Genomic DNA, 14,635 nt, shown 5'->3' on the forward strand with positions numbered 1-14,635 from the left:
TAAGGCATTTCAAAACTTTCTCTGCTATGGCTAAAACTTGCCCAGAAAAGAATCACAGAAACTGAGATAAAATGAATTTCATATTCTGCAGCTCAGACAAAAACCACAGGATTCATAATTAGACAATAAACAAACGTTCTCATAACGTGCTCCAAGACGACCATGGAAGTGAATATGGGAAATAGATGTAAAGATTCTATCTACCACGTGTTAGATGGCTAACGAAGTCGTGGAGATAAAGGTGAATAAACACGTGGAAAGGATTTACCAAGTTAATGAACGCCCCGAAGGCGAAAGGGGGCTGCTGCGCAGGTCACACGGAAATCACGACGCCTCCAGGACGAGATTTGATAACCAGGTCATATGTCAGTGTTTGGAGAAGTAAACCGATATGTACTTGTTTTTTTTTTTATAATTTCATTCCTTGAAGATATATATATATATATATATATATATATATATATATATATATAGATATAATATATATATTATTCGAGCTACGAATGTCCTTTAATATCTAATTCGCTCTACCACCCCGGAATTGATATATTTCCATATAGTAAACCGAAAGGGAATTTTTAAAATTTAAACTAAAAAATTCCCTTTCGGTTTACATATATGAAAATATATTAATCCCGAGGTAGAGCGAATTAGATATTAAAGGATATTTATAGCTCGAATAATTTATATGAATCTCAGTGATGTGATATTATTTCATATAAAATATATATATATATATATATATATATATATATTATGATATATATATTATATAATATATAATATAAAATTAAAAAGCGCTGACTATAGAAATTTACATTCATCATCTCATAAGAATAACGAACTCCATTTCATTTGTATTTCAAGCTGGAAGTGCCCTGTCTGGAAATGCCATCTTCCAGAATAACAAAAACATTACAGTCCCTAAATAATGATGATCCAGAATATGCCAAGCATTTCAAACTGAACACACTGATGCTGCGGTTGAACTGAACTTCAGTTTTAGTTAGACAGCAATTGTATTTTTCATAACATAATTCCTTTTTATTTACAAGTTAAACTAAAACGTCCTTTGGCCCTTTTTTACTGAAGTAATTAGAGATAGACAAAAAATAAAAATTATAAGAATTTGGTATTGTCTACTTAGGAAGCTGACCCTCTCTCAAGCATACTTTATTAAAAGTAATGGCTACTTCAGCAGCGTTACACTTTTAGAGATTCTTTATTTTCCGAATAGCGACTTTTTCCGTGCTACTTAAACAGGCTAATAGAGCGCCTATAGAGGGCACGGTCAAATACAGTGTCAAAATCGGTGTATATATTTGAATTTCACAGATAAACTATGATATCATAGTCATCAAAGTCATTAACGATTGTCCGTTAATTATTTAAAAAGAAAATTAATGTGGTCGAATGGAAAGGAATGTAAGTAGCTCAGTTCGCATAGAAAACTAAATTTTTTTGCTTTTCATTCTCGTGTTTTTTCATTGCTTCTTCAGACATGGTCTGTCATTTGCTTATATATATATATATATATATATATATATATATATATATATATATATATATATATATATATATATATATATATATATAATTCTCCAATATGTATATGCTTTTTTTCAGTTTCATAAATAAATAGTTAGCGCCTGTTGACAAAGAGGTAATGTCATGTGGTTTTGAATATTTCACTTAAACAAGTTCCCCCCACCCCACCCCACCAAAAAAAATAAAGAGAAAGATTAACATAGACATTATAATTGATATTTCATATTATTTACATAATGCCTCAAAATAATACATTAGTCATTCCAATAATCATGCTTGTGATAGACATTAAAATATAATAAATGCAACTATTGCTTGGAATGCAACTAAAGTTAAAAATAAAACTGATTTTGGAAACGAAAGCAAAAAGAAAGCAGCTGATTGTTGTAGCAATTCTTTCTTCGATGTGTGTGTGTGTGTGTGTATCTGTTTTGCACTGTATCACCTAAATTTATGGCGATAAAAAGAAAAACATTCTATTTACTCCAGATGCATATTAGTATCCGAATTTGTTGAAACTATAATCAATCATAGTCTCTGATCTTTTAGACTGAGATACATGAATTCACTATTGCTGCTTTTGTTGACACAAGCTACACGAAATATTCTCTTTATGGAAGTTATTCTCACCATTAACCTATGTGCTTTCTTGGGCAATTAAATTTTCGTCACGAAATAGACAGTTTCTCATAACAAGGGATATAACGGAAGTCCTAGTCGGAAACACAAACATACTTTGATCGTCATTCAGAAGTTTCCAATCTAATTATTTCTCATTTCTGATACCAAAAGCAATTATCCTCTCCACATAAAAACATTACATTTTATAAACACTGACAACACATTTTCTAATTAAAGTTTGGGGAAGTAATAAAATTCCAAAGTTATAAAATATTAAATTTAAGTGACCCATAAACAAAGAAAATTGTGAACTGGATTAAAAAAAATGTACTGAACAAGGTTTGTAAAATAAATACAGTAAGTTTCCTAAAGGTTTCAAAACTGGATTTTCAAGCATATTAAAAATATATATATATATATATATATATATATATATATATATATATATATATATATATATATATATATATATGAATTTACAGCGGTGATTTTAATAAGTGAATATAAAACTAGACTTTGGTATATTCATTGATAATTCCCTTAGCAGACGAGTTAAGTGTGATTTAATTTATAGAAATTAGAATGTTCAAAACAAGATTTATATTGTTAAAAGCACTTTGGGGATAAATGCCATACATGTTTCGCTTTACAATTTGTTCATGCTTTTTTTGATAATTAACAATTTTATTTATGTAAATAGTTTGTAATGTATATACAACATTACAAATTGTAAGAACTGTAAATGTATAATTTCTAAATAAGAGGAGAGAAAAAAGATCAGCCAGTTAGGACGGTCCTTATTGGCTATATCTGGCTGGTCGTGTGATAAAGTACGTGTCGTATCACAACAGCGCTGGGAGAGGAAAATAGGAGGATACGGAATCGGAAGTGAAAAAAAAAAAACCAAATGGGAGATAGTTTTCATCTTCATACATTAGCTTGTTTACCAACGTGACCAATCGCGCTAGAAAATAGCGTTACAAGGCAGGCGTCTATTACTTAGTTTTTTTTTTTTTTTTTTTTTTTATGACAGTTTTTCGATGATGTCAAATCTTTTTAGTTATTTACCAGGAAGGAACAACCTCTATACTTTTAAACACTTTAAATACTAGAAAATAAACTGGAAATTACATCAATACGTTCATTTTTCGAAATAACAAGATAGGCAGTTACTGTAAACAGCTCTAATGATTCATTGTTGTAAGAAAACGGCAATTAACGAATCGATGCTCACGAACTCGGTGATAGCCTGTCGTTATGTTCAACAAACTTATGTTAGTTTTTCTTTCTGCTGTCTCTACATAATTCCCCATTAGTTTTGAATATAGAAGTGTAGTGTAGAGTGAACTAACAGGAATACTCGCCGTAGTAATGAAATAAGATAGACCCCAAAGCAGAATGATTTTTTATAAAAATATTAACGTGTGGGATTGAGTACACAAAACCTGAAAACTATGATGATTTAAGAAAACTGAAAATAAACAAATTAATTTCCTCACACATGTGATCTGGAACATCATTCACATTGTGAATAAAAGTCATGGTTTGAAATGTCATAAAACGCTTTATTTTTTCTTATTGGTTGAACAGTTTCGTCATCATCATGAAAATGAGAATGGGCCTTTTTCGAAAGGGTAGTTTTCTGACAGAAAGGAAGATTCTGGAATACGCCTTTGCCGGGTGCGTGGGAATCCGAGTACATTGCGTCCACAGAGAATGGTCAACTCAGGGTATAATTCAGACCCTGGGTCCAAGCCAGGGTCGACCCAGGTAGGTCCCATCGAATTAAGGGTTTAATCCTGCAAAAGCCGTTGTACCACACCAGCATAGATTGTTGGAAAACAGCGGATTAAGATACCCGTTTAACCGTCTTCAAACATCTGTTACTTTGCCTTTTTCTATCTCTTCCTGACTTTCAATCCTTTGTATTCTTTCGTTTATATATACTTTTTGTTTATTCAAATATCAGGTTAACGTTCTTGGTTTACAAATTGGTGGTGTCTGTCTACGACTAAAAAATTGAAGTCATGTGAATTTTGTTTGATGTTTTGAAACTTTATCTGACAATAAATTGATAAGTGTTTTCCTAGAAATATATTTTTTTTACATATACTTTCTAACATTGATATTATACGACTCCTTTTTTTTATCACACAATCTTAACAATTTAAAAATTGCTTCGTTGAAAATTTAAAAAATCAAAATCTATAATTTTGTTTTCAAATTCAGATATATCAGATCACTATTGGTGCTTCTGCAGCACTCTAAATAAAAGGTAATGTTCTCTCAATGACAGTTATGTTTTGTGGGAGGAAGAGATAAACAGCTCATAACACAGGGATGTGATAAAGTTTTTTTTCTTTTAGAGCTATACCCCTAGCTTTACACACACACACACACACACACACACACACACACACACACACACACACACACACACACACACACATATATATATATATATATATATATATATTATATATATATGTGTGTGTGTGTGTGTGTGTAGTATTTATATATATATATATATATATATATATATATATATATATATATATATATATATATATATATATATGTGTGTGTGTGTGTGTGTGTGTGTGTATATATATATATATATATATATATATATATATATATATATATATATAAATATATATATATATATATATATATATATATATATATATATATATATATATATATATATATATATATATATATATATATATATATATATATATATATATATATATATATATATATATATATATATATACATGAGAGAGAGAGAGGAGAGAGAGAGAGAGAGAGAGCAGAGAGAGAGAGAAAGAGCACACTGATAAACCTCTTTGAAAGAATTTTGATAAATTAAACTTGAACTTGCAAAATACACAAAATATATCATATAGGTTCCCCCAAAAGTGAAACGTGCTATGCACTAACATCTGATTAGAAATTTATTTTTCATTATACTAAATCCACGAGTAATTTATATATTAATATAATTTTGATTAAGATCATTGCAGTGAAATGTTATTGTTGGTGATCTCCGTATATTTGCAATAACTGAATTTAGAATTGAAATGACTCTGTGCTAGAAAAAAATGAAAATTCTGGAATCTCGCATCAGGAGACCACCAGGACCAACAAAGTCACAGTAACAGAGAAGGGTTAACTCAAGGTCTAATTTCTCAAGACCAAGCGCCAACCCAAGTAAGCCCCATCGAAGGTCATGTTTATTGCTGCCAAAAGCGTTTTCTCAATGTCATTTTAAATCTACGGCTACCCAAAAGCAAGGGCCCGTCTCAGCCAAGGTCTAAAGCATAAAATTCATTCTAGAACAATAACACGATTGAACATTTTATAATATATTATATACATTTATAGTATACATATGGACACACACGCAAGCACGTGGGTGAGTACATTGATAAGCCAATATTTACCCTTATGAACGAGAATTCGTCAACTAAGTACCGGTAAAAAATATATCTTCCGTTACTTAATTTAATTTTCAAAGGGTGTAATTTTATGATAATTGATATGAAAGTATAGCGATCCTCGGCATTCGGTAAAGTATCGTAGGCGGCCAGTCGAATTTAAACTATTAACTAAATGTACAAATCTATCGCAATATTTCTTACATTATTCCTTGTCCTTACACGTTTAACACCTGCAGTGGACTAAATACACAAGCTGGATAGAGAAACCTCTTAATATTGGCAAATAATACGCATACATATTATCATATCCTTGTGGGATGGAAACTTGTATATTGCAGATATCATAAGAGTGTTTGATCGTCAGAACGATCTACAACTGCGCTTTTATGTCATATTATATGATAAACTCTATACAAACTCTTTTACTATCTACGTAAACTAAAAAAGACATTCATACATTACAAAATACACACATACCTGCATTCATATACATGCACCAACACACACACATACACACACAGGCATATTTAAACGCTATCATTCATTACTTAAACGGAAACATAGGGTGAACATGCTTGTTTTTCTTCTATATTGTCAGCCTATGACAGGCTGGAAAGGGGCGGGGCAGAAAGAGATTTATATGGATTAACCAATTGTCTTCAAGAGGCCTACCTGGCCCAGCCAATTAGGCCACTCAGTCATTTACTCTCATCGTCTTGCTTCTGCATGAATCATTCCCAAGAGATGGATACAGGAATGAATTTATTATATACAATATTCAGCTATTGTTCTTTTTTTATAATTTCTAATCATGGTATGTCCATTTATTTAGCTTGGTGTATCTATGAAACAAGTTTCTTTTTTGTCTATAAGTAATTTACTTTTATTACAGGTCAAACAGTGCTAGAAATGGTCGAGATGGGCGGGCAAGCGGCTGAAAAGAATTCCGTAACGTGAATAGCATCTTGGGTAGCCACTGGTCTAAGGATTAAGGATATTTCAACCCCGCCTCCTTCCGAGTCCTGCCGTCATAAATAGGCCAGAATTGTCAAAAATCTCAGTTCCGTCTTTTCTATAAGTGTGGTGATACGTGGCTCTCTCAGTCGTGAACTTCCATCAGTGATAAGACTCTGAAATGGACGGGAACGCGAATTCTTTCGTATACAGCACAGAGATAAATGACATTAACATATCTTTTCAGTTTTTGTCAGGGAGAATATTTTTATGTGAAACAAAAAAAATACGAAATTACGAGTATGCTCATTTTCTTCATGTTTTGACTTGGTTTAGCATGTGTTTTTCAGGGAAGAATATTTTGTTACAGGTTTACATACTTTCGAAAAAAGTTCACCATTTAGGTAGTGTAATCAGTAGGACCTACAGTTATATTTCAACAAATATAAAGTTTACTCAAGGAACCCGTAATCTTGGGTCAAATTTTGTCCAGACATTGTTTTTTTTTTTTTGGAAAAGTTAAATGTTGAGTTTATTATTGAAGCTTTCCCGGGATCTTTTTAATTCTAAGAGTGACTTTTTCAATGTTGAGACTTTACTGTGTCAAGATGTGCGTTGAACTTCTTCGTTAAAGAGATGTCCATTTAAGCTATGTTAATCAAAGCCTGCAATGTCTTGAGCAAATAATTTTGTTAGTAAATATGATAACTCATATTAGTAGTTTAGCCTTACTGATTGGGTCGTTGAATACAAAGCTTCATAGCTTATCTGTCTTTAAGTGTTTTTTATTAACTGTTCAGTTACTTAGGACATAATCCTGATTCGCTACACCACATTCAGTATTTGATCTCTCATACTTAGATATTCCTTGATTGGTGCTTCTAAAAACTAAGGTCTCTGATGGCTATGAAAAGTACAGAAATCCACACATAAGCATTTCCTCCCCTTCACCGACCAACCACTAAGATCGTTACTGCCTCACTATTTACACATCTGTATTCCTTATTTTGACTTTTGATGTGAGAGATTTTCATTAAGCTTGGATTTTGTTGCTCTTTTTTTTTTAATATTACTCGGGTTGTGAATTTAGTTTCACGTTTGGAATTTTCCTAGGCTGACTTTGGTGCAATATTGCGAGTTACAAAAAGTCGAATGTGTTATATCTGTTATGTTTTGAAATATTTGTAGGATTTATTCTTGAAGTTTGACGTCATGTTTGTCACTTTCTCGTATGTTCGGGTGATAATGATGTTCAAGGCTCAATTGGTCATATTCTTGTTTGTGAGTCTCTTGAAAAATAAGGAATATCAAGATATGTTGTGTTCTGGTTGCTCGGTGTTAATTTTTTCAGTACGGTATTAATTTTTTTTTTATTTTTTTTGCTGAGGGGTTTAAACTAAGAATTTCTCATTTATTTTGAATTTATTTTATTCCTTTCTTCCTCTTCGCACTTTTGTCTTGATTTGTGCTGGGAAATTAACAGCTTTCATCTTTCTCGGATCAGGGTCTTTCAATCTGCGATCTTTACCGTACATTGGCCATGCTAGTTCCCTTATACATATTTCCAGCTCATTTCCCAGATTCTAAAATTTGAAATAACTTATCAAATTATCACACCTGCTTCTACCGTGGATATATTCAGCTCTAAAAACTTGTACTTGTTACCAATTTCTGATCATTTTATGCCGTGATTCATCCCTCTGGTCTTAGATTTCAGAGTCACAGATTTTGAAATCTAAGAATTTGTACCATATTTTTGGTATATGGATTCCTGTCTAAATATTGTTCTGATGAGTCATTTTCCCCTGAAATTATTTTCTATAATTTCGTGTCATAGTCTACCCTTGCAAAGTATCAGTTTTGTCTTTTCTGAATTAGTATTTCAACCTATGGGCCTTCCAACTCTTTGGTTATTCTACTAGTATTTTTTTTATGTATGTATTAAAAGCTTATCTCTAAGAAAGCATAAACGATGTCGTGACTGAATTGTTGTTCATTAAAAATTCACCTTTATAACAGAAAATTGTCTCAACACTGAATTCATCCCCTTAGTCTTTGCCATTTTCTTTTTTTTACCAGATTCCTTGGACATAGATTCCTTTTTAAATATTATATTCTCTTCGTCATCGAGTGAATCATTTTTCGTCTTTTCGCTCCCTATAATGACTGTCTTTGGGTTTTTATTCTTTATATCACTTTTTTTGCAACTTGTAATCATTTCTCTCAGATTTTCCCGAATCGATGAGATAATGATATTCTTCTGCTAAAACTTTTGTTGTTGATGGTTTTAAAACGTTTTGCCATTTTTCTCATTCTAAATTATTCGCGTAGAAATTTTCCTCTTGTATTGTTTTATTTTTCATTTATATCTTAATAATTTAAGTAATATCTCCATTAATATGAATTTGACCATTTCTCACTTGAAAGACAGCTATCAAGCACATACCTCATACACATGCAGTGAAATTTCTATTTCCTTCTCCCCCGAAACGAAAACATATAACTTTTTCTTCTCCTTTACCTTACGATAGTTATTCTCACACCTGACTTTTTTTTTTTTTTTTTTTTGGTTTCTATTGTCACTTTTCCGTTTGTTTCTGATCATGGCTCACCGGACACCATTTGGACTCCAAGTCGCAATGAAAATAATTCAAATAAATGAATCAGTGGCGAATTGGTAGTAATTTGTACTTGGCATAACTATAAGTACTGTACTGAATCCTACTAAAGTAATATTGAATAAGTATTTTAAAGCAATGAAACTAAGACGAATGTCTTTATTCACCAAATCAAACGTTGAAGCTTACAAATGAGATTTTCTTGAAATTATTATTTTTATCAGTTTAGAAATAAGATATTAATGAGGACACTCCCAACAATATTCTATTTTTTCCTATTCGTGTATAAATATCTCAGAATGCAACGATTTTCAGACATTCAAGGAACATGAAAAAGAAACCCACAAAATTACTGTGTATAACGTGTTTACTTATAAGTATTTACATTTTATTTTACTTGTAAATACTTATAAGTAAACACGTTATACACAGTAATTTTATGGGTTCCTTTTTTAACCTTCAGAAGAAAAATGAAAGTTTTTGTTTGGTTCATTTACGAAACTGTTAACTAGCTGATTTTCAATAATTACAAAGAAGGTATACAAGAATTCAGCAAATAGCCAATGCGATAAATATTTCCGTTATTATTCGACACAAAATAGCTTCTACTGTTATTCCCATGTTCACCAGCAAGACTATTATTTCTACATATCCATTCACTTTCTTTTATCGGTATCAGGTAGAATACTCTAAACGTGATTTATGTATTTGAAAGATGTGATTTAAATAGAAAGGCAGTTAAAGCTTATCTCTGAATGCACTTTTTTTCACGAGAATCTTCCTGCGCATATTATGACCACACAGCTGAATATAGACACCGCTAAAGAACGTATGTCATCAAGGATATACGAGTACTCTTTGAGATATCAACTTTGCCGTCATTATTAACAGTAATGCTGATATTGAAAAAAAACAAAAACAAATGCACAGTTACATATGTACATATACTAAAGAAAAAGCTGTACAGATGACTTTTGGGAATCTGTTCGATTCCCCGGTTTCAATTGAAAGTTCTCTGTACAGATTTATCTTTAGATATTGTTCATATACATAACTGTGGGATTGTTTCTCCATTTCTAGACTCTTGCTGCTATGAGTATTTTTTAACTGATATTATTATTATTATTATTATTATTATTATTATTATTATTAATTTATTTATTCGTTCATTCATTTTGTCTATCCTAGTCATCCTATTCGACTGGGTGTTATTCTTTAGTGTGGGGTTCCGGTTTGCATCCTCCCTCTTCAGGAGTCCATCACTTTTCTCACTTTGTGCGCTGTTTCTAGTAGCACTCTTCTGCATAGGTCCTGGAGCAACTTCGGCATTTATTTTTCTAGGTTCCTTTTCAGAGAGCTAAGGATTGTGCCTAGTGTTCCTATGATATATTATTATTATTATTATTATTATTATTATTATTATTATTATTATTGTTGTTATTGTTGCTGTTGAGAAGACGCATTAATTTTGTTTTTCATCTCATTCTTGTACGGTGTATTTTCAGTCATCTCCATCGGGCACTGAGCACTGCCATGAGGAGGCCAAGGAGGAAGAACGTTCTTTATTGTGCATGGCAGCTCTTCGTGGACATAAAAACTTCGTCAGGTTCCTCGTTGAATCCCAAAATGCACACATCGAAGAACTGGGCACAGGTATGTCATTTTTTATGGTCTTCGAAAGTTAGCTTTCTCTGACCCACTGTACTGGGATAATGTTTGAAAACTACAATGGTCTCAGAGAGAGTGCTTTGACATTTTACATAGAAGGTAATTTGCAGCATCAGACGTATAATTGGACTGTTTCTCTTTGCAGTTGCAGTCCGAGGAATTCTTGTACCTGGAGTGCGTGCTTTATGGTGTGCTAGTATTAAAGGCCACTACCGGATAGTTGAATTTCTCCTTTCCAAAGGGGCTAATCCAAATGGCGTTACTACTTTCGAAAGCTCTCCGTTGCGAGCAGCATGTGAGCAAGGCCACCTCCATACTGTCAGACTGCTTGTGCAACACGGAGCACGTGAGTTTTTTCTTTGTTATATATTGCTTGGGCTGATGTTTGCTAAAGCTTGCTCACATCAAGTGCTATATTTTGTTGTCTACTGCAATGCAGTTATAGATATCCCAAATCCAGATATCCCAATTCTTGCTTTGGCTCTTATTCATCGGTATATTTTTTCCAGATATTGATGCTACTAATGAAAGCTCTGTCACTTCTCTGATGATAGCTTCCTTCTACGGCTATTTGGAAATAGTCAAGTGCCTCTTAGATGCTGGTGCTGATGTGAACAATAAAAATAAAAACGGGAAAAGCGCACTGCATTACTGCTCAGAAGCAGGACATGTGGAGGTCATGAAAGCGTTGCTGGACCACAACGCTCTGATGGATGCTGACAGCACTGGTGAGTCCTGTTTTAGATTCTTCTGTTTATAGATATCAAAATCTTATTCTGAACTTGAGAGATGTGGTTTCGAATGCTGGCATGTGATAAGTTGATTGATATTCCATCAAATATTTTTTTTCGGGTTCGAACAAAGAACTGATAGTTTTCGGTGTTTGCAAGATGTACCTAACTATTCCAGTGATATAAATATGAAACAAGGCAAAGCTATAAATGCTTTATTCTCATTGACTTCCCTTACCAGAAATAAAACCCTTGCTGGTTGCAAGCAGTCGCGGGTACAAGGACATGGTAGAATATCTAGTGACCAGAGATGATTTGATAACTATAAGAGAAAAAATCGATGCATTGGAGCTACTTGGAGCTTCCCTTTTCATCGAAACGGAAGATATGGTCACTACAATCAACTACTGGACATCAGCAATGAGTAAGAGGTAAGTTTTTCATGAGACGCTCTTATGATTTCATCATTGATTCATTGATCATACGAGCCTTTTCATTTTGCATCGCATAGTATGGATCTGACTGCACTGATCTATTCTTTGTTGTCTTGGCTAACTACAGTTGTGTTTTTTCCTGTGTTACAAACCTAAAATGTTGGAATATATTTCCAGGTATGTTAACGGCGCCCTGATTTATCCAAAATCTGAGGATAATTTGTCAGGTACTTCACAAGAGGACTTCAGTGAGGTCACCACCTTGCAGGAATTAGAAGATATAGAATTAGACCCTGAGGAAATTCATTTGCAGTCGCTTCTCGTGATGGAAAGGGTTTTAGGTTCCGGTCACATGCAAACAATGACGAGTATTAGGGAAATGGGGTTTGATTATGTAGATGAAGGTGCTTTCAAGATGTGCATTGACTTGTGGGTTCACGCCATCGATACACAACGCAATCATCTACATCCACTAAAGCAGAGTAGGATGTTTCATTTCGAGTCGTTCGTTGGCTTGTTTGCATTCATGGCAAACAGTGAGAACGCCCGTATCGGGAATTATAACCCGAGGGAATATTTTGATGATTTTATGTGCGTATTTGATAGAGTCGTAATAGAAATAGAACTATTTATTTCTTCATTAAGTAATGCTGACGATCATGTAAGGATGAAACGGTTTATGAATATAGCTTTGCATTTATTACTACCGTTTATAAGAATACAGCCTGGCCTCACAAAATCTCAGTGGGAGACGGTGAAAGAAGCATTGTACAAACTGGTGAAGTTGAATCCCAGGAATTCCTCGGGTTCGACTCTGCTGCACATGGCTTGCTCAAGAAATTTTATGGACGTTGAAGATTCGATAATACCGGCGTCTGTCACTCCAAAAAGGGAAATCGTAGACCTTCTATTAGAGACTGGCTGTGATCCTAGTGCCACAGACCACGAAGGTAACACGCCCCTCCACGAACTCGCCATGAATAAAGTGTGTCCCAAAGATTTGGTAGATGCCCTCTTGTCGGGTGGGGCTCACTTAGACGCAATGAATAGTCAGGGGCAAACTTTTGCATCTTTGAGAGCTTCCCGAGGGCAGCCTGTCTCTCAACTGGTGAATGTTGTTCGTCACACCTCTTTGCAATGCCTGGCTGCAGCGAGCATTCGGAGACATGGAATTCCTTACAAGGATGTCTTGCCTTCCAGACTTGTGAAGTTTGTAGACATGCACTGATGTGACGGACATTTTGTGCATCGGTAATGCTGGGTCTCTGTGACATGATGTATACATTAAATATGCTTGTATTTAGAAAATTGGCTATGTAATCATTATCTGTACAAAGTTAACTATAACCTCGATCATTCTCTAATATATAATAATTTTGTTTGTACGGAAGCTATATTTTTCATATATATCTTTTCATAGAGCCTCACTGACTGAAGAAATCATTTAGTTTACAAAGACGTGGAAAGAGTTCCCATTTGGTATTCATACCTTTGTTTCTTTTGTCATCTCTTTTTCGCGGTATTTCTTTCATTAATGTTTTGCCTCCTGCTATAGCTTCCAGAAAATTTATCTCGGTAATTCGTGATTTACTGTAAATTAATAACTATCTTATACCGTAGAAAATGAGAGCCGAGATGCCTGCGTTTTCTGACCTTTGTAATGATATCGTGTTATTAAACTGTCTTAAAAATATATTCCCTTAAATCGATTTGTAGTTTGATTTTACTTCTAAGTAGTCGTCTTCCTCTATGAAAAAAAAAAAATTATTTCTAAAGGTAACATTGAGAGGCGCAGTTGTCACTGGATAGTGATTTATAATTTTCTCATCGACGCTGTTTTTATAATTGATGCCATAAGAAGAACGAAAAGATAATCCAGGTAACACTTGGATCTATCTTTCCGCTGAACGTAAGCTTTATGAAAATATTAAATTGGGAATATTTGAATATCTTGAATATATTTGTCACCTTGAATATGATATACCAATGTATGGCATACTTATCACCGCATTTTTCTTACGATCTTATTCCCACGATTAATCTCAGCGCCCACAAACCACATTTTGTAATTAATCTGTCCCACAGTTACGTTACTTCATCTTCATAAAGATTATTGCATTTTACTACCACTTTCATGTAGTCTTTTAGATCTAATACACTAGCTAAAATCGTCGTAAGCGTGCTATTAATGTATAGTAAAATAAGATACTGCACCATCAACTAGGTAGTGTAATAATCTTATATAAAGACAACTCTCAGCCATCGCAGCTAGACCTAATCTACTTGAATGATATAATGCCTTAAGTTTAGTTCAGATTAATTTGCTAATTGAGTTCAAGCGACAAAGGGAAGCAGGTCAAGCAACGCGTTTCCATTTTCCTGGTCTTTACACGATGAGTCATTCAAAACCAGCGAACTGTTTTTAGGCTTTTGTCTTGATAGAATGGGAGGAAGAAAGAAGTGAGCATTATCTGCTCTCTTATTTTTCTTGGAATGTCAATTTGGAGATAAAAGCACTGATTCTTTCATTCCACTGTTGCGAATTATAAATGCTGATTGTCATTTAGAACTTGTCTTTCGTTTTCCAATAAGCAAATTAATTTTCCTAACCACTG

The 14,635-nt window shown here is 33.4% G+C and overlaps 1 protein-coding gene across 1 annotated transcript; it reads left to right on the forward strand.

Annotated features, from left to right (window-relative positions):
- Positions 1-7,814: 7,814 nt before the first annotated feature.
- Positions 7,815-13,248, forward strand: LOC135218200 (protein fem-1 homolog C-like). Its single transcript, XM_064254351.1, has 6 exons — positions 7,815-7,850; positions 10,693-10,840; positions 11,001-11,201; positions 11,365-11,583; positions 11,828-12,017; positions 12,198-13,248. Exons 1-6 carry the CDS (start codon positions 7,815-7,817, stop codon positions 13,246-13,248), a joined length of 1,845 nt encoding a protein of 614 aa, XP_064110421.1.
- The last annotated feature ends 1,387 nt before the right edge of the window (positions 13,249-14,635 follow it).

This window comes from Macrobrachium nipponense, chromosome 9, assembly GCF_015104395.2.
Source record: "Macrobrachium nipponense isolate FS-2020 chromosome 9, ASM1510439v2, whole genome shotgun sequence".
NCBI lineage: Eukaryota > Metazoa > Arthropoda > Malacostraca > Decapoda > Palaemonidae > Macrobrachium > Macrobrachium nipponense.

What these genes read in the sequence shown, in the direction of transcription:
- LOC135218200 (XM_064254351.1), top strand. Translation starts at nt 7,815, where the DNA reads ATGATGTTCAAGGCTCAATTGGTCATATTCTTGTTT. An exon ending in AATTGGTCATATTCTTGTTT is followed by an intron (nt 7,851 to 10,692) that starts GTGAGTCTCTTG and finishes GTGTATTTTCAG; the next exon opens with TCATCTCCATCGGGCACTGA. An exon ending in CATCGAAGAACTGGGCACAG is followed by an intron (nt 10,841 to 11,000) that starts GTATGTCATTTT and finishes TTCTCTTTGCAG; the next exon opens with TTGCAGTCCGAGGAATTCTT.